The 22,384-nt window shown below is 35.5% G+C and overlaps 1 protein-coding gene across 4 annotated transcripts; it reads right to left on the bottom strand.

Moving 5' to 3' along the window:
* Positions 1 to 404: 404 nt before the first annotated feature.
* LOC117323507 (leucine-rich repeat-containing protein 74B-like) lies at positions 405 to 21,836 on the bottom strand. 4 transcript variants are annotated; one of them, XM_033878769.1, is made up of 16 exons: positions 21,486 to 21,831; positions 20,411 to 20,506; positions 18,900 to 19,353; positions 13,739 to 13,774; positions 9,970 to 10,157; positions 9,600 to 9,707; positions 9,211 to 9,304; positions 7,841 to 7,896; positions 7,319 to 7,397; positions 5,953 to 6,038; positions 5,522 to 5,716; positions 4,978 to 5,073; positions 4,369 to 4,641; positions 3,537 to 3,622; positions 2,735 to 2,923; positions 405 to 892 (listed from the first exon to the last, which is right to left on the bottom strand). In XM_033878769.1, the coding sequence occupies exons 3-16, from the start codon at positions 19,177 to 19,179 to the stop codon at positions 787 to 789; spliced, it is 1,872 nt and encodes a 623-aa protein (XP_033734660.1). In that variant the 5' UTR covers positions 19,180 to 19,353; positions 20,411 to 20,506; positions 21,486 to 21,831; the 3' UTR covers positions 405 to 786. The 4 variants fall into 4 exon arrangements, with proteins under 4 accessions (XP_033734660.1, XP_033734661.1, XP_033734662.1 ...); XM_033878772.1 differs by adding an exon at positions 2,251 to 2,257 and having other exon boundaries at positions 782 to 892; positions 20,411 to 21,836; XM_033878770.1 differs by lacking the exon at positions 20,411 to 20,506.
* Positions 21,837 to 22,384: the final 548 nt, after the last annotated feature.

The following is a 22,384-nucleotide window of genomic DNA, read 5'->3' as shown; positions in this document are numbered from 1 at the left end:
CCTTTGTATTACTCTGCGTGGCGGAAAAGCGATGGCTTGACAGCCGATGAGGGACCGGGGTGTCATAATCTAGCGGACTGTTTTCTGTGCAAAAAACGCTATTCAGGATTATAGCTAAAATATATATACCTTTATATCAATGTATTTTTCATAGCTTAGGTCTACAATATTTATGTTAGATAAAATAAAGCTAAATATATAATGTTTCATTATTATTAAGTATTGGTCAGGTTATTGGACGTCCGTAAAACGTATTGACAACGATATATTTTAACCAACTGTCGCTTAGTATTTCTATACATCACGTGACCTTTACAACAATTTTATAATGAATGACCTGTGAATTGCATTATAGCACTTGTAAACAAACAACGCAAAGTAACAAATAGACGAAACGCAAACAAATCAGCAAATAATTCAATAACACCAATACAGGTGATAAACACTTAGAACAGTGGTATTATTAATCAGTTCCACAACTGAAACAGACATGCTTGGATTATTTATGATTCAGCTGATCAGAAGTGGTGTCACATCCATATTTGTTGTTGATATACGATGTAAGAACACTAAAGACACACAATTTAAAATGTTCAATATAGGAAGCCATGATGTAATAAAATCATAGGAAAACATAAAAAAAAATTAAACACTTATTTCCTTTTATCTTGATATAAAGTTCGTCAATAATCAGCACAATTTCATTTGGTAACTATTCCGACATACTAGAGTGCAATCAGTGAAATTGATATTGTTTTGCGTAAAAGCATACTAATTAAAGCTTGGTCAAGAATTTACTGCAGGCTCTTGAGATGACTGGACGGTCCGTGCGTAGGTTTCCATATCCGACTTGGCTTTCTGTTGGATGGTCAGAGCTGCGGACCGGTCAGTTCTGTTGAGTGATACCAGAAGAGAATCATTTAGTATTGAACAAAGTACATAGTGTGGTTGATAGATAAACCCATGTAAATAGCGCACTTATGTAATATGCGCAGGCGCGGTCAAGACATTTAGTATATAAACGCTACTAGAATAATCCCAAATGAGTATACCGATACAGTGTTACATGTAAGATGTACTATTTTAATAATCAAGCTCCCGTGAACTTTGATATACACATACTAGATTGATAATACGAAGGCAAGTATATAGCAAATTGTTTCTGTTGTAGCATGTAAAGTGTTCTAAGTCAGTTGTGAATGTATACGCATAATAACAAAGTGTCTTATCGTAGTAGTTACTTTCAATATATTTTTCACTCTTACCAATATCTCTCCGCGGTAGAACTTCTGTTTTTCTTCTCCACAATTTTTATTTATGTGCAGATATATCGATAAAATTCTTTAGGATGTTAATATCATGTTTTGGTAAAGTGAGTTTATTTAATTCTCATTAAAGAAGAGTTTACAAGTTCTTACTTGGGACCTTGAACAACTGATATTGCAGATTTGGTTTGCACACAGAAACAACACAAACAGGAGAGGCTTTGGTATAAAACTGTTCTTTTTCTATGCCACCCTACTTATTTTTAAAGCAGGAAAGTTATTACAGAAACATGTTCCTAAAATGGTAACTCCACATTAAATAAATAACTAACTCAAACATAAATCTAGTAAGATTTCTGGCTACTTCACTGTAAAAGAAACGAAGAAAAAGCTACTTAACAAACTCTATAAACAAACCATTCACCAAGATGTGCAACCTGCCTCTCAGCCACAGAAACAACTATATTGACCAGTGGTTTAGGATTGTTTTGTGAGAAAGTGATTTCACACGTAACCATGCCGATTAGTTTAGTGTTCTTTCAAGACATTCTTGTGCAACCACTATTGGCTAACCTTTAGAACAGTGCTTTTCATTATACATAATTTCACCGAAGTACCAACCATTATTAAGGAACCCTTCATTCGTGGTGGTTAGTATGATCATTTTACTTTAATATTTACCACTAATTGGAGACATTCATTATAAGGTACAAATGAGATTACATCGCCATGATTTATTTTGAACTTCTTTCTATAGCTTAGTTTATTTGATTTTTGATCTGCATTGCTATTAATCTAATCATTATGCTTAAATAACAACCACTATTGAGAAACCTTTGCTATAACATGATATTAAGCACACAATTATACACTGAACACTACTATAGCTCTATTAGTTAATGCTCATTATACTAATTGGTGTTACTTAAACACAAACCATTATATAAACCGTTACTACAGTGTAAAACATTCTATATATACTTACTATCAATCTACAACGATATGGGATGGAAAGGGGAAAACAAACATTTCAGTGATATAATTATATAGACAAATTATTTATTTTAACAATCACATAATATCAATCTGATTAAAATCATTTCTTGAGCTGCGCTCCCGTTCCGTAAACTATAAGCCGCTCTTGAAGTAGCGGAGTGTAGTTTACGGAACGGGAGCTCATATATAATAAAGATAATGATTCCAATTAGATTGCACAGGATACTTATAATAGTTCTGATATTTGTTGATAATAAGTACATTGTACATATGAATATAAGCACATATATATAAATGCGTCACATTTCATACATGTATCTATAGTTTCTACCGTGTTACATATTTCATTACAGTGGCTCAAAGTCTCAGCAAAAATTACATCAGTGAAATAAGATAATTTACGACTCCATGATATCACTTTCACATACAACGTCTACACTGTTATATAATAAGTAAGTATTTTAATATACTACCTGGACGTTGGCCTTGACTGTTGCCGCGACGTTGGACGCGACTGTGTCCTTGACGAAGGTCGCGACTTTTGTCGTGATGGCGGCCTGGAGTTCTGTCTTGTTGAGGGCGTAGACGATGAAATATTTGGAGTCACACCCATCACCTTCTCAAACCTCTTCAAATACTTCTTCTGACCTTCCAGCAGCTCACTGGATTATGATAAATGCATTATATTTCTATATTAACTCTCTAGCAGGAAGCTTCCTTATTTCTGTGATAAAAAGGTAATAAAAGTGTTTATGCATACCGTGGTCAAGGGGAAGCAAGTCTTTTAATATTTCTGATATTCCCTATCAGATAGTTATACTTACAAAATTCTTTTAAAAAAGGAGAAAAAAGAAGTATAATTTAAAAGATAGTAAGGCACATGCTTTTTTTCAGGCAATTTTGATCAAATTTTCTCAATAATCTTGGATTGCAAACAGCATTGACTTTATATGTATAAATTATTTAGACCTGCTTAAAATAGTAAGGCATATCGTTTGGATTGGTTGCTTACCAGGCGATTTCAGACACTGAATAATTATACCTAAATAGCCATATATGGCAATATTCAGTTGCCACTAATAGTCCAAACTAATTGCAATTCATCACTAGATGTGGGGTAGTATTTTGATAAACGATTAAATACTGGCATATTGCGTAAGGGCTACACGGAGTACGTTCCTCCGCTGTAGAACAGAGGGGGGATAACTACCTTGTTCATATCCACTCTCAAGGGTTTATTACAGCTTCTTACAGTAAATATCTGAAAATCATTACCCAAAATCTATCGCTCCGTCGTGGTCTTCGTCCAGCCTCTCCATCAGAACCTGTACATCTTTGTCGGATATCGGGATGTTATTGGACTGTAAAATACAGTTAATGCTTCTATCAACAGTTTTTAAGTATCAGCTTGTTACAAACATACCTAGTGCGGTGAAGACTATTCATCTATTTCTGGTCCGGACATTGTAAGATCTAGCCAGTGATTTAGGATGTGGGACGACCACATTATCGTAAATATGAAAACGAAATCAGAAGTGACACCAAATACTAAGATTCTATTCTATGTTCACGACACCAAAACTAGTATTCTGTCTTATGTTGACGATACCAAAACTAGTATTCTGTCTTATGTTCACGATACCAAAACTAGTATTCTGTCTTATGTTCACGATACCAAAACTAGTATTCTGTCTTATGTTCACGATACCAAAACTAGTATTCTGTCTTATGTTCACGACACCAAAACTAGTATTCTGTCTTATGTTCACGATACCAAAACTAGTATTCTGTCTTATGTTCATGACACCAAAACTAGTATTCTGTCTTATGTTCACGATACCAAAACTAGTATTCTGTCTTATGTTCACGATACCAAAACTAGTATTCTGTCTTATGTTCACGATACCAAAACTAGTATTCTGTCTTATGTTCACGATACCAAAACTAGTATTCTGTCTTATGTTCACGACACCAAAACTAGTATTCTGTCTTATGTTCACGATACCAAAACTAGTATTCTGTCTTATGTTCACGATACCAAAACTAGTATTCTGTCCTATGTTCAGGACACCAAATATTGAATTCTGCTTATGTTCACAATACCTACTTTCATGCCATCCCGGAATTCCTCAAAGCTGATGGAGAAGTTTTTGTCAGTGTCCAGTCTGTTAAATAGATCCATCCAGCGCAGTCTGTTGTCGTTGACGTAGTTAATGAGGAAGAGGAAGGGATCGTTCATACAATTCTCCTCGCGCTTCTTTATAGAAGCCTTTATAAGGTCATGAGCGTTCGTGAAGCCGCCATGCACGACTTTAAAATTAGGTTTCATTTCCTGAATTTCGTATACAAGTCTACAGGCTTCAGTGGTCAGCCAGGAGTCCTAGGTATTAAAAACAATTTCATTAAACTAGAAACATTCTCTCAACTATCTAATACCACAGATTATATTAACCAAATCAATATTTATTTATAAAGCTGAAGTTGAATTAAACTTTTCCTCTAGACAATACTTTCATTAAATGTTAACTGTAATTTTATTCGAGTTGGGAAAATCTTCAAATTTCGAGTTATTATCTGAAAAAATTCCAGTAAAATAAAAACTGTGACTGAATTGTAACTCGAAATTTTGAGATAAGTAAAAAGTACCTGATTTGGTACACACGTATATAATCTGTTATATATGTCTTCTTTCAGAGGCATATCATACCATACACACCTGTATCTCCAGCAGCTGTATCCCCATCTCTGGATGGGCGTGTATGACATGGAGGGCACTTTCCGGCCCTATTGTAGTGATGGGGTTCTTACTGATCTATAACAAAGGTTTCATTACAAAGGCATTTCAAATATGGCAGGAATAGTTCGATACAGACAGCAGTACGCCAAAACCGTATTTGCTTTGTCAGTGTTACATTATTCCCCCACTTTTAAATGAAGTACATTTAAGACTCTTGTCTACTAAACTGGTTAATAAGGGCAAATAAGTCTGTCAGCTAAAATTATATGTCATGGTTGTAAAGGACCGTAGTTCGTGCAGATCATCTGGACAAGCGTGCCAGTCGAGTCCTTCAGAAGTCATTATGAGATGTTTCCATATTCCAAAGAGACAGACTGGTCCTTGATGCGATTGTGTAATTCCTAGGAACTTTTTACGAATCAGAAATTTTCGCTATCTGTATTAGTATCAGTAATTCTAGCGATTTATCGTATGTTCACTTTAAAATAATACAGATTTTGTTTCTATCTTCCATTTTATGTACCTTTAATTCGAGCAACACTTTATTGCTCGCCAACTGTTTGAGAAGGTCGGGCAAACCAATCGGTCCTATCCTATTGGCGTCCATTTGTAGGATTTCAAGCGTCTCGTTGACATTTGCAGCCCGAACAACACAGAGGGCGCCCTCGTCGCCAATACCATTCCATGACACGTTTAGGTTTTTGATGCTGGTGTTCTCCTTCAAAATGTATATGTATATATATAAATATTTCAAACTTTCGTTACATTTGTGTTCTTAGATTGTTATCACTGTGTGATAATTGTTGCATGTATTTAATTTATAACATTTTCATATTCGATATTTATGAAATGCTCGGTTTAAGTTGGTGCTTTTAAACAATAGAACTAAATATATACTAAAACTACTTAGTATTCTAAAAATATTTGAACACACTCAGACGAAAATTTGCTGACCTTGAGCCCCTCCGCCACGGCCTTGACCCCGTCATAAGCCAGGTGATTCCAGCTGATATCCAAGATTTCTATCGTGTCGTTGGTAGCTAAAACGAGATATTTTACTATTGATCTAATGATACCGGGGATAGTCTACACAACCAAGAAATCTTATTTATTGATGTGTTAGCATTTATTTGTATACCTGTAGTCAGTTTGTATAAACTTTTTCTCCATGTCAAAACACATCAATTAATCATTTGGTCTATTTTAGAAAGCGTTCAATATTGAGTTCCATTTTCGGCATTGTTTTTTTTCCTATTTCAAATTAGGCACACATAATCGGGTATAGTAAACGAAGAGTATTAGTAGGAATAATTTGTTCCAAAAGTAGCAGCTTACAAACAAAATGTCACGTAAATAATTGCACTATGCTATTGTTACTCTTCGACGTGCATTGCTTAAAATAGGAACTTACGGAATTAGATACAATCTATTTGTATCCTTTTCGTATCAGCAGTAAATATGATATGTAGCGTTACAGATGTTACGACTTCGTTGCATATAAAATACGTTTCCCTGAGGAATGGGGACTGACATTAGAGAGAATTGGTGAAATCTAAAATCGACACAAGGCACTGCTGTTATAATAGACATTCTGAGAAATTCTATGGCCATCAATCAAGATAATTGAGAGTGCATTTTCGTGTTCTCGGGAAATTGTTGTATCGATGTAATTCAGAAAATCACAAATCATCAGGCCTGCTACACAAATTGATACTGCAAGGGATGATTACACGTCTAGTAGGCCAGGCGGGTACGATAATCTTATGTATACCCGCTGAGGCAATTTTAGAAACGAAAATTGGTATCGGAAAATAATAACAATTAACGTCATATCCGCCAGGGATGGTTACGTTTTTAAGTTTATGTTGTGATACACATTTTTCGATTTCTGAATCACTAATACAGGTCTGGAACACACTTGTTGCAATGTCACTCTATAAAGCGCGGGCTTACCATTTCGGGTTCAATACTTAAAGTTCTATGGTTACAGAATTGGTAAGTAATGTATACACGAGGTAAATGGACTATTGATTGAACCATAATTATCATTCATCACCTTTCCGAGAGAGTTTTGTCTGAAATAACGCAGACATTGTCACCGATCTAAAAATAGACTACCAGAGAAAGATATCATGCTCCCAATTGGTATGAGTATGATTTTTAGCTGACGAACATTCAACAAATGCTTCTCCCATTGGAGGAGTTTTCCATGGCGACTGCGTTGTTCATATATCTACCTCTAATTGTCATCCTTCATCACCTGTATTTGGCACTTATTCGTTATATTATTCGACACTAGATATTCTAATAAATAACTTACCTATGGCGGGCCCTAAGTGCTGACCTCCTTCCATCTCAAGGTCATTATGACTGAGGTCCAAAACACGCAAGGAAAACCGCTAACGAGAAAACAGAAATATATATAAATATCAAAGATACTATCATGAATAGCGACTGTACATGAAGTACTATTCTATCAGCAGTATACTATGTAAAAATATTCCAAAACTCTGATTAATTTACACATTTCACTCTTACGCCTAAGACGTACTATATACTTTAACCAGTTTAGTAGTATTTATAGTATTTATTTTTACTGACAGATCTTGTTAACAAACTTTCTTCACATTGATCAGATTATATTTGTTTGATTTATATTTGCTATTAATAAGCACTGTCCTCCCGCCTATAAAGCACTAATTCATTATATTATTTGTTCTCAAGCACAACGACTCGTAATAAACATTTTTATTTTATGATAAAACATATATCGAAATACACATATCTTCTGTCAATAAGGAACATGTAACTGTGTACAGGCATGTGTCCTGGATTTACTTACATAAAACTGGATAGCCTGCGCGAACAGTAGTGCATCGTTTCTGTTAAACTGGTTACCTGTCGGTAGGGAATTGATATAAAGTAGACCTCGGATAGATCAAACACGTATCAGCTATGACAAAGGCTACACATACCAACACATATCCTACTGTCAACATCTTAATATGTTGTTTGCTCTATATCAATTAACTATCTTTCATATCTATCTTTAAAAATAAAATTTAGGGTAGAGGGAGGATATAGCTCAAGTAAACCAAATGTATCGATTACTGATAAATAAAACCTTGAAATCAAAATATAACTTTGTATAAGATAGCCTGTCGTCCTGATGGATATCTTTTAATCCATCAGTAAACGTATCATGATGTATTCGTGTAATAGGCCGACTGTATATAACTCCTAATATAGATTGAACACTTAAAGCCCTAACGGATAGGCGGCCACCAGGCAGATACCTACTTTAGAGGAAGCTTAATGCTTACTGCCGTCTAAGGGAACGTGTGTCTCAAGGCATGTGGGTCAGGTTGTAAAATTAGACGTTTGACGCCATAGAAGACGCAATATCCAAATTACATACATGTCCCTGTGACTTTGAGAAAGAATTAGAGAATGCCGTGACGTTAGATATTATATCCCAAGAGGCTTACCTGAAGCATTTGAAGATAAGATACCCAAAGCCTTTCTGTCTATGATTTTGATGGTAAATATTCTTGAGAGATTGTAGGGACAGAATACCATTTAACCATCTGACTTTGATGAACTATATTCATAGGAGATAGGGAAAGAATCATCTCTTATTGTTTAACTTCGACCTTGATAGAACGTAACATTGGGAGATAGGGATTAAATACCAAGTCACTATTTGACCTTGATGGACTATAGCCCTGGGAGACTGACTCGGGACATTGAGAGACTGAGCACGACGTAACTATGAACTATAAATCCAGAAAGACTTAACTGGGGCATGGGACATTTAGGGACAGAATACTAAATAACTAATTGATTTTGAAGGACTTCATTCTTGAGAGACTGACCAGAGGTTTTGAGGGACAATCGTTCAGTATCTTTATGATTTTATGGACTATAATCCTGAGAGACTTACCTGAGACACTGGGAAAGGATACATAGTAACCATCTGACTTTAATGGACTTTGATCCTGAGAGACTCTCCCGGAATATTTAAGGGCAGGATACAAAGTAACTATCTGACTTTTATGGACTTAAATCTTGAGAAACTTTCCCTGGGCATTTAAAGACAGGATACGAAGTAATTATCTGACTTTTCTGGACTATAATCGTGAGAGATTTTTCTGAGACATTGGTCCGTAGCAGATTTCTGACTTTTATGGACTATAATTCTTAGAGACTTACCTGAGGCATTTAAGGACAGGATGTTGTCATTCTGTAGCAGCATGTTGCTGAGGGCCTGTGCACCATACGATTGCAGGTTGTTGTCCGACACATCCTACATAGACAAAAGCATGACACCAATGAGTAATAGGATACACATAACCGGACAGTTCTATAAGGAAGTATGATAGGGGAAGTATCATAAGTCGGAAAAAATGGAGACAAACTGTTATGAAACAAAAATTGAGCCATGGATACATAAAAAGGTTATAATGACATAGGGAAACAATGGGGACAATGCAACACGTGATTGGATAGTTGTAGAAACAGTTTAGAAGGTGACGAGCTAGAAATGAAGGCTACATGATGAAAACAAAATTTGAAGACAGTAATTATGAAGTTTAACTTACGACGTGGCTGATATTGTCGTTTACCAACAACATATCCGTGAGGTATCGAATCCCTGTTTGTCCTATGTAATTACCGGATATCACCACATCGGTCACGCTCCGGTCAATCTGCAATAATGTAATTAGAGTTTATGTTTACGCTAACACTGTACATTCATCTAGATAATACTTGTTTACTGATCCCGTGCGAAATATTGATATCGACGAAGAACATATATTTTGTTATATTGTTCGTGTCAACGCTTCGAAAACACCCTAATTACTAGACTATGTGTTATATTCTTGATCCAGTGGATCGCTTTATTTCTAATACCTATACTACTTTATAGGATTGATTACATGTGATTCCGTATATAAAATATTCACTTACCACTAGACTAAGGGCCACTGCCTGAGTCCCCAGGGGCCCCAGTCCCTGGTTTTGAAGGTCTATCTGCCCTTTTTTGAGTCCGCGGAGGAATAATGACGATGGTGTGATGCTAAATTTAATACATGCCCGGATGTAGACCAAGCGGGCTTTCTCCTCTTCTGTTAACAATTTCCGTCTTGGGTAGTTTTCTGTTTAAAGGAATTTGGACTTGTTAAAAAAGTAGTCTGATTTATTATATGCATCAACTGTGAAGATACAATCAAGTTGTTCAACCTAAACATACCATTTAGTGCTACGGTAAAAAATGTGATAATATTTCCTTTATTAGCTAAATACGTTTCTTTCATCGGAAACAACGTAAATAATTTGATGGGTATCATATCATATAGCAATACAATGTATGAACACTGTAAAGCGAGGAACAAATTCGTGCATAGAATTGACAGTTGATCTTTTACGTGGAGTTTATGTTACATACATGTAAACGAGAAATACGTAGCATACTTAAACACAGTACATCTATATGAAGTTTTGTAGTAATTACTCCATTATCCTGAAAACAAACCCATCGTCGCAATTTCACCTCTTTTCCCGGAACCTTGTTTCAATTCTTTAATTACCGGTAAAACGTAACTATCTAATGAAAGAAAGGTCGTGGTATTATTCTGAATACAAACACTTGCATTGAAAAATCAAGGGTTCTTAATAACTAAAATCTACAACAATAATCATGTGCATGTGTTTCTATGGTGACATCCTTTTCACTAAAATCACTAAGTGTGTATCTACGGTTGCGTTCACCATGTTTCCATGGTAACGTCCGCCATACTACAACCAATAAACGTGTTTCTATGATAACGTCCGTTATACTACAACCGCTAAAGGTGTTTCTATGATAACGTCCGTTATACTACAACCGCTAAAGGTGTTTCTATGATAACGTCCGTTATACTACAACCGCTAAAGGTGTTTCTATGATAACGTCCGTTATACTACAACCGCTAAAGGTGTTTCTATGATAACGTCCGTTATACTACAACCGCTAAAGGTGTTTCTATGATAACGTCCGTTATACTACAACCGCTAAAGGTGTTTCTATGATAACGTCCGTTATACTACAACCGCTAAACGTGTTTCCATGGTAACGTCCGTTATACTACAACCGCTAAAGGTGTTTCTATGATAACGTCCGTTATACTACAACCGCTAAACGTGTTTCTATGATAACGTCCGTTATACTACAACCGCTAAAGGTGTTTCTATGATAACGTCCGTTATACTACAACCAATAAACGTGTTTCTATGATAACGTCCGTTATACTACAACCGCTAAAGGTGTTTCTATGATAACGTCCGTTATACTACAACCGCTAAAGGTGTTTCTATGATAACGTCCGTTATACTACAACCGCTAAACGTGTTTCTATGATAACGTCCGTTATACTACAACCGCTAAACGTGTTTCCATGATAACGTCCGTTATACTACAACCGCTAAAGGTGTTTCTATGATAACGTCCGTTATACTACAACCGCTAAACGTGTTTCTATGATAACGTCCGTTATACTACAACCGCTAAAGGTGTTTCTATGATAACGTCCGTTATACTACAACCGCTAAAGGTGTTTCTATGATAACGTCCGTTATACTACAACCGCTAAACGTGTTTCTATGATAACGTCCGTTATACTACAACCGCTAAAGGTGTTTCTATGATAACGTCCGTTATACTACAACCGCTAAAGGTGTTTCTATGATAACGTCCGTTATACTACAACCGCTAAAGGTGTTTCTATGATAACGTCCGTTATACTACAACCGCTAAAGGTGTTTCTATGATAACGTCCCGTTATACTACAACCGCTAAAGGTGTTTCTATGATAACGTCCGTTATACTACAACCGCTAAACGTGTTTCTATGATAACGTCTGTTATACTACAACCGCTAAAGGTGTTTCTATGATAACGTCCGTTATACTACAACCGCTAAAGGTGTTTCTATGATAACGTCCGTTATACTACAACCGCTAACGTGTTTCTATGATAACGTCCGTTATACTACAACCGCTAAAGGTGTTTCTATGATAACGTCCGTTATACTACAACCGCTAAAGGTGTTTCTATGATAACGTCCGTTATACTACAACCGCTAAAGGTGTTTCTATGATAACGTCCGTTATACTACAACCGCTAAACGTGTTTCCATGGTAACTTCCGTCATACTACAACCACTAAACGTGTTTCCATGGTAACGTCCGTCATACTACAACCACTAAACGTGTTTCCATGGTAACTTCCGTCATACTACAACCACTAAACGTGTTTCCATGGTAACTTCCATCATACTACAACCACTTCACGTGCTTTCATGGTAACGTCCGTCACACTACAACCATATCTTATACGATTTAGATTGATTCATGTGATCCGTAAAAAAATTTCGCTTACCACAGCTAAGGCCGCCAGTCCCAGAGGCCCCAGCCCTGGTTTTGTAGGTCTATCTGCCCTTTTTTGAGTCCGCGGAGGAATAATGACGATGGTGTGATACTAAATTTAATACATGCCCGGATGTAGACCAAGCGGGCTTTCTCCTCTTCTGTTAACACTTTCCGTCTTGGGTAGTTTTCTGTTTAAAGGAATTTGGACTTGTTAAAAAGTAGTCTGATATATAATATCAACTATGAAGACACAAACAAAATGTTCAAAATGTGATAATATTTCCTTTATTAGCTAAAGACGTTTCTTTCATCAGAAACAACGTAAATACCTTGATGGGTATCATATCATACAGCAATACAATGTATAAAGACTGTAAAGCGAAGAACAAATTCGTGCATAGAACTGATAGTTAATCTTTTACGTGAAGTTTATGTTACATATTCGAGATATTCGTAGCACACTTAAACACAGTACATGCATATAAAGTTTTGTAATAATGACTCCATTATCCTGAAAACAAACCCATCGTCGCAATTTCCCTTCTTTTCCCGGAATCTCGTTTCAACTTTTTAATTACCGGTAAAATGTAACTTATCTAACGACTTATTGAAAAACAGGTCGTGGTATTATTCTGAATGCAAACACTTGCATTTATTTGCTTTACATCCACAATTGCTAGGACAAAATTAATGGTTCTTAATAACTAAAATCTACAACAATTATAATGTGCATATGTTTCTATGGTGACATCCTTTTCACTAAAATCACTAAGTGTGTAACTACGGTTGCGTTCACCACACAACATCTGTATCCGTTTTAACGTTTGTCAAATTACATCCACTACACGAATTTCCATGATTACGGCCATCATATGAACATCATACGACGTCTGTTTCCACGGTAACGTCCGTCATACTAAAACCACTACATGTGTTTCCATGGTAACGTCCGTCACACTAAAACCACTACATGTGTTTCCATGGTAACGTCCGTCACACTAAAACCACTACATGTGTTTCCATGGTAACGTCCGTCATACTAAAACCACTACATGTGTTTCCATGGTAACGTCCGTCATATTAAAACCGCTACACATGTTTTCATGATAACGTCCAGGGCATACTATAACCACTTTACGTGCTTCCATGGTAACGTCCATCACAGTACAACCGTATCATGTGTATCCCTCGTTGAATCCATCATTAATGATACAATCACTACACATTTCATCAGGCTACAAAGTAGCAATTGTACAATACCACCACTACTACCACCGCCAACCAATTCTGTGCCGACTACAACCATATGAGTGAAGTTGCTAGGAACTTACCCTTTTTGCCTTTTTTATCTTTTGATTTTTTAGGCACTGAAATAATCAATCGTAGAAAGATTCACACGTGATCTCTGGTAAACGACCGTCACCACTACCACCACCAAGGAAAACATTAAATAAGATGTCTTTATAGTTTACAAGTCAATCATGAAGTCTTATACACAACAGTTATCTATGCATTTATTGTCTTCAGATAATGAAGCCCTTTTTTCAAACACAATGTACTTACTCTCTTTTTTTTTATGAGAAATATCACTTAGGTACCTTAAAAAAGGAAAGATTTGATATCTGCACTTAGACATATCTTAAATCAATTCTGTTGTAAAACGCTGCCATTGCAGTTCTATACTCTTCCATTTCTTAAAAAAGTAAAACATAAATAAAAACCCAGTTACGGTAATTAAGCAATAAATTAGTGATATTATAAGTAATAAAATCACCATTCCATGCATGACATGTAAGTCATTTAAATCTCGTGTGCATTTTTGTGCTTTACAGTTCATACCGGAGAAACATTATAATATGTGTATATAATATGTGATACTACAGATAATGGTTTGATGCAGATTTCACCTAACGTGTAAAAAAGAAATATTAAATTTTGTGCAACGTGACAGCAAAATAAAATAAACCTCGGTCTCTACATTACTGTATGAGCCAATTATGACCATCGTATTAACCGGAAGTGACGTCGGCAAGTTTTGTGCAACGTAATGTGATTATCAACCCTTGAAATCTATATATATAATGTACAAAATAATTACCATTGCAATAACCGAAAATGACATCGGGATGTGGCACAGCAAGACGTGACATTATTTTGAGTTATATGGAAATGTGATCAAAATTGAATAAAACATTCGTGGTGACTTTGAAATGTTACTGTCATTTTAAACTCGGTAAAGTTATGTATCAAAGTGGTAATGGTGAAACTGTTAAAGCAAGGATATAAAACTTGTTTTAGAATAAACAAATAAACGACATTTAACGCACTGTGTACGCTGTGAACTTCACTAGATTCAACAAATTCTGCAATGAATTGTCAAGTATTTCACGAAATAGACTTGTTTCTCTTTCATGATACAATAAAATTCAGAGATAAAATTGTTATTGCGACGTAATGAAAACATCCTTGTGATGTCAGCTTGGAATTAGAAAATCTTTTCAGTGATTTTTGTTTTCCCTTTGTTTAGCGATCGTGTTCTCTATGACTAGTTCTAGACATCACCTATTTATTACGTTCAACACCTGAATCCTTGCCCTTGGGAACTGCAGAGTTAACTGGAAACTATTCGAAATATATTCTTCCTTACATTGTACAGAACCTATTGTGTAGGTGTCCTTGTGATCTGCTGTGCCACCATGCAGGTTATGTTAGGTGCTAAACTTACCAGGTTTCTTTGGTTTAACTTTTTCTATTAGATTTTCTGCAATAACAAAACACTTAATATCTACTTCCGTGATAGACAATACATGACAATGCTATTATAGGATTCAGCCTTTCCATTGATTCCCCTGTGTCCATACGCTCCACTCTTACCTATGTCGGATCGAAGTGTATTATAATCCTCATACATACTGTTTCACTCAATTTGATATTTGCATATTAAATACTTAATGAAACATCTAACCTAAATATGAGACAACACATAAACATGAGGTGCTGGACTTTCCTATTGTATTGAGGTACAGGAAGCAGAAACGTTCAGTAAAACTCAGCCACAGTGACAATGTGACCTCGATTCTACTCCATGGTGACTTTAGCTGTCTTGAGTTTGGAACTGGGATCGAAACACCGATTAATTACACAGTGACCTAATTTCCCACTTGTCAATGCTTTATCGGAAACTGTTCACGATATTAAAGTCATAATTTGAAACTGAAAGCGAATCTTCGTTTAATGTTTTTAATATCACCCTGGTTGCTAGCAATCGACGTATCGACAAGAAAAAAATGATTGTGTTTTTTTTCAGAATCAGCTAAATAATTACTTTGGTTTCAAGAAAGCACAATGGTTTCCGCCGTGTTAAATACACTCTCCGGCTTTGAGAACAAAGTGTTTCTTCTCCAATTTTACCTCAATTATTTGTTTCTGTTAGGACACGTTCAATGCTAGTCCAGGCTAATGAAAGCATTACTCAGTCTTTGGGAACCCTAGCCGTCTTGTTGACGTTACAACAACCGAACATTCTTTGTTGAGGTAATATCTCAATGGTATAATTATTAAATCTATATTGGATCCTATTGGGGACCATTGTATATACCGCGTGGGGTACTACTTCACGAATTCAATCCACAAGACATTTAAACATACACAATATTCGGTGAATAGTTGAAGGCGGGGATACGACTGTAGGGAGAGTCGTTCGTTAGGATATTCTATTGAATCTTTTACGTCATGTAACTTCGGCACACATGGTATTCAAAATCTGAGTACGATAAAACCTAATAACATTGGGAGAAAAGTTAAAATACACATACTATACAATCAGGTCTCAATTGGCTTTCAATAACTCTGAGAGGATTCGACAGGATAACATAAATAGGCACATGATTTAAAATCAATTAATTGCTATCTGTAAACATCAGATCGAGCAAGCAATGTGAGCATCGTGTGTATACAAATATCATACCGTAGTTATATAATACTGATGCATTCCTGCAGTAGATTAAAGTGTTTTGTGTATTCAATACATTTAGAATTGTTAGTTTGTTGACGTAATTATAAGGAATTTACTAACCTTAATTTCAGAGAACTCTGGGCAGATTACGGTATGGGCTCATTTAATTATGTGAAGTAATGTGCAACTAGTGATTTTTGAATAAGGCGTTTGTATGTATTTGCACGCAATGATAACTCATGCATACCTCTAAAATCGTAATTGATTTGAAATAGAAGAGATCCTCCCTGTTATACGATTTTTTGATTTTTTTACCCCCCCCCCCCCCCCCCCCCCCCCCCCCCCCATCGATTTTTAATTTCATGATTGTTTATATGTGGTATGCCTCATTTGCCTGTAATTAACCTTGGGAATGTGGGACATATCTTGTGTCAACACTTCATCAAAAATAGAAGCATTGATCTGATAGCAATGTAATTGAGAGTCGTGCAGCTGTTTAGTCAAACGGAAACTATCCACAGTATAATATCATTGTACATTTTTAGTTACGTTTTACTTCTGGTACTTCTGGAAGAGAAATATCTAGTTTTGCTTACCTGAATTTTCAATCAAAAAGTTTATTTTGTGTATTGGCTATACAGCGCTTGCCGAATTGAACTCGAGAAATCATAACGATATTATTGAATTAATCATATTATTATTAGTTATACTTTTTTCACATAACCGTTATACAAGTCGTTTTTGCACTTGTTTTCCATAGCGCTGCACCACCCATTTTAGTACCAGAATGACAATAGAAATGGCGGTTTATAACATGGCGAAAACATGTTTGTTATTTTTACAAAAAGAAACAACACAGTAACATAAAACTTATTAATTTTATATTATCTTTGCAGCTATTCAGAACTTCGTTATGCTAAAATACCACCTCATATAAAAAGACAAGCTAGTCTAAGACTGATAAAAACTTTGTTTGTCAAAATGAAATCTAATGCTATTTACTGTATTTCTGAAGGTTTTGTATAGCAAATATACCAACATGTGGATGCTTGCAAGACTAGTCTAACGTAAACGGACGAGCATCTTCATTGATCTTTATGGCCATTTCATTCGTAGGGCAGTCAATCAAAACGACAAAGAGAAATTGACTAGTGACCAAACTACACATAATTGGAAGGACACACTCCCAAGATTTCACACTCATAACTGTACTAGTTAACATTTCTACACATGGTTGATGAAAGATAGACATATTCACCTGAAATGTGACAGTAAGCATTCGACCTTGGGCCTCAGTTTTGAGTTTCTAGCTAAAATATATACTAGACCAGTGTTTACATGCACATTTATTGAAGATAAACAAATAACAAACTTAATTCCTATTTATGGAATAATCACGCGGTTTTTATTTCCCTACAGTAGGGAGTACTTCTGATCTTTAGTTTAACTTTCTCTGAGGAAAAAAGAGACACCTGTTGCTCCCTGCTCAACGCTGATCACTGATTGTGGAAGGAAAGATAATGATAATGAACCGATCGATTTACCAACGGTCCTGCTATACAATAGTTTTGTTAAATTGTACCCTAAAATGGGCCTTAAGGAGTACCGTCCTTAAATTACCTAATTCTGCTGATAATACATTAATCATCCTGAATAAGGTATTTACCTCGGACTTGGTACGCGGTTCATATATTTTTGTCTGGTTGACATTACATGTACCACAATTGAACTCACCAAAAACTAAAATTGTATGCTATAATTATATAGATATAGCCTACTAGCTGAACTTTAAAATTCCGAGGCCGTTAAATGACCATTGGTACTATAATTATTACACATGCACTAATCACGGCCATTTACATGTGTGCGATTTAGAAACTAAGACATTCGTGATCTCCTTGACAAGACTATCAATTTGCAGTTTGAGTTTTGTTCTAGGGTATAATCAATATATCTTCACTAGGTAGGGCGGCGTTAGATTTGCCAACGAGAGCATTACAACTACCCACCAAGATAAATAATGACAAGGTATCGGATTTTAAAATCAATAATGTAAACAGCAAGTGTATTTACTTTGTGCACGAAATCCTCGTCTGTGTAAAAGGTTCTTATGACACTGTCACATTTTCAAGTTTTAAAATTTTGTTTTTGAATTTATTTTTATAATTTTGCCTTCGTATTTTAAGCCCTATGAGCAAACAACACGTCACTGACCTGCGTGTATTTTTGGTTTTGTGTTTCGTTATTAAAGAAAGCAATATTTTTATCATGCTTATATTTTATATCATTGTATAGTACTATTATTATCATATTTTTGTCATTAACACTTTTTTTTATATTCAATCGGATTACCTAATACAAATTCGTAACAGACTATATCACGGGTAGCGAGAAAATTAAAATCACAATTATACAAAGTACACAGCAAGCATTAAGAATTAATAGATATGGGAGCAAAATTCAAGACGAAGCAATTCTCACACAAACATATAGATTAGCATACAGTATGTGTACAGAGGATAACAATATTCACTTACTGACATCCTCTAAATCCGTGTCCCATCCCTCCCCGTCTTCAATATCAACAGTGACTGTTCCCCCGGTTGGCTCCAGCGCTGCGGTTATCAGTTCGAGTTCCGATCCCAGGTCTGTGGCAGCATGAGATCCCACAGGGGAGTTCACTCGAGATGAGGTCTTTGGTGGCTCTTGGGCAGTTGGGCCTTTGTCTCGAGGAGTAGGGCCCCGGTCTCGGGGAGTTGCTCTCCTTTGAATTTTACTGGCACTGCTCGCTGGCCGACTTCCAATCAAGCGCTCCATGTTGTAGTTGATGATCAGGAGTTCTCGACCAGAGTATCCATTAATTAAGTGATTAGGACTCTACATCTCACATTTGTGACAGATTGTATATCATACGAGTTATATATAAATCCCAATGTTACGATGAAACTGTTTTAGAACACCAAACATACAGGATTTCAGTATCCAAATTCACTAGGAAAAGAGAAATGAAAAGCATAAAGTAATATTAAGATGGTCAAAACAACAGTATTAAGTCCATTCATATAATTTTTGATTATGAAATGACTTCTATTTTGCAATATACACGCCTAATGTAACGCATTTCTGTCTCTGGTTGAACTGTATGCGCGTTATTGATCAAAACGATTCGTGTTCATAAAATTAAAAAAACTATTTTTTCACAAGATCTTATTTTACTTCCCTTGATCTATGCAAACACATCCTATCTCCAAGTATGCATTAATATTCAGTTTTGATAAACATTGCAATTCGTTCAATTCACTTGTTACATTTTGTTTTGCTTTACTACAAATATGTCAATCAAACTATATACGACGACACGGTATAAAGATATATATCAAAATAGTTTATTGATTGATAAATCACTGAAGGTAACCGCAGCTATTATTTAAATTGATTTCTTTTGTATATATAAATAACTCAGATAACAACATTCCCCAATGTTTCTGGTATATGCTAATAATCTCCATGTGCGTCATTATAATTAACTTGTTAGTCAGTCAATTGTACACATAAAAATGGATGTTCAATCAATCTACTTGCTTGGTGATTACAAATACATTGTCATCCTCATCACACCATGGATTTATATACAAGATCACAATAAAAGTAAATTGCACTTCATGAATAACATTTAACAGCTTTACAAATAATAGTGTGAAGACTGTCATGCCTACCAGACAGCTTCTGTGGATTATCACGGAATCTACTGCACATGTTTATGATATAACTATGGCGTGATAAGGTATAACAGATTTTAAATAAATCCTCTTGACCCGACCGTCACACTATCCAAATCACCCAATGGTTACCTTGCTCACAATGTAAGACTTTTTTGTCTGATGTCGAGTATTTACCCCAGTAATTTTCTTTAGAACAGATATATGAACAGTTTATATATAGATATATTAAATCTCCTTGAGAGTTATTTAACATAACAGGTATATGGATTCCTAAGAGGAAATATGTAATATGATGAGGTTCTGTGTTGATCTGTAGATATACTTACCTGATCCACTTTATGGTTGTGACACTCAGGTGTCAGTTCCGGGGTGCACTAATCTAGCCCCCAGGTTCATACAGGCAAATACATTTAAACCTGTAACTAATCGCATAATGTTTATTTTTCAGATTTATTATTAATTTAAATGTTTGAGATGTTTAAGTAAATCGAATCAGAGATACCATTCACAGTCAAACACTTTAAATACAAAGGTAGCCATTGGGTACATTTCATTATGTAGCATACCGTTTTTCTATAGGCATGTGTATTTTAAGATTGAAGAATTGAAGATTGAAGAAAGGTTTCATGAATTTCTTACGTTTCTGCTGTTTCTCGGTTGACCTAATCAGTCTCAGGGAGACATTCATATATAGTATTTGATCTTGATAAAAACACAGTGTACCTCTCGGCTATCTCTTTATACGTAGACGAAGCCACTTCAACATTTTGTTTGATAATTACAATACCATTCAGAAATCCTCTACATCAAAAATATGTTTCATTTCTAAAAAATAGATTGCCAAGCGTGATCTTTATCGATGGCGCATTTACTGTGACGATCATGTGAGGTAAATTTACAGTTTCTGTTCCCTTGTGACAATATCCCTTAATCTCAAATTATGAGTGTGACGTTCGTAGCTACAGATATACAACATCATACTGCATACCCATTGTCATCAACCACTCGACAGAAGACAAAGGGATTATAACTTTGGGTATAAGGCCACAGGTTATTCATTTTTCGGACGAATGGTTTCGTAAATATTTGTTTTTGTAATCTTTGGACTGACTATACTTATTACATTTAGTATTCGATATAGAAGCTTATTTAAACACTGAAATCTCATTTCACATTGACAAAAATATAGACGTTTTATTCAAAGTCTTTCGTGTACAGGTAGTCTAAAGATTGGATGACTTAAACTTCACATATGTGAGTCCTTAACATGTAATCAAAATGTATGATGTCCCCGTAAATTAAATATAGAACAGACACCAATCAATACATCTTAGTAACCATAATAACTGATGAAGTATCATTAAGCAGTTAAGACACAGGTTTAATGAAGATATGACATACCTTAGTGTTTCCAGTAAATGCTGTACTTAGATATATACCATTTCACAGATATCCTGCCGTTAATATGTATTTAAATGATCACATTCTTCCATTTCACTTTAGTCTGTTGAACATTTTAACTAATCTTTTCAGTGCCGTGTATTCCCACTGTTATTCCTTTTGGTAATGTCAGATCCTTTCGGCAATAGAAAGTCGTCCGTTCTTTATCAATAACCGTCTATACCATACCTTTAATTACCCCACCTGAGAGCGCGACACACAAGAATACACCGGCTAAATACTTTGTGTATTGGAAAGGCTGTTTGTATAGGGGATTTAATGACTGTCTTTGTGTTGATAACGACTTGCATGTGTTTTAGAAACTGTTCCCTCGGTTGTCTTTTGACGACTGAGGTACTCGTAAATGCCTACACCACACATAATATATACGCCTATCTTTTGTTTTTATAAAGTTTCAAGGGTATTGTAAGAGTGTCTTCTCTCCTATATTGATCAGGTGATCTATAAATAGTCTTCTTACCATAGATTAATTCACCTGTAGTAAGTCATACTATCAGGCAAAATGCATTTATATTATCTATCATTTTAACAGTCTGAATACAAAATAACAAGTTTTAAAAGAAAAATACACAAATAGGATAACAGATCTTAACTCGATGTGTCTTCCTAAGAGGTTAAATATCTTGATATTCTTACGGACGGGTGAAATAAGTACCTCTACTACTTACTGGCAAACAAGTTGATTTACCTGTGGGTTGCCGGGGGCATTTGCAAGTAAAATGCCTGTCAGTCTAACTATCAGATACTTACTTGTAATACATTCTGATTTACAGGTAAAGTACCGCAGTCACGTTCCTTAATATCATGCAAAGTACATTTAGTGCGTCATCATTGTTAGA

Source organism: Pecten maximus, chromosome 3 (assembly GCF_902652985.1).
Source record: "Pecten maximus chromosome 3, xPecMax1.1, whole genome shotgun sequence".
Classification (NCBI taxonomy): Eukaryota; Metazoa; Mollusca; class Bivalvia; order Pectinida; family Pectinidae; genus Pecten; species Pecten maximus.
Note: the sequence above shows the minus strand (reverse complement) of the source record. Positions and strands in the feature narration are given on the sequence as shown.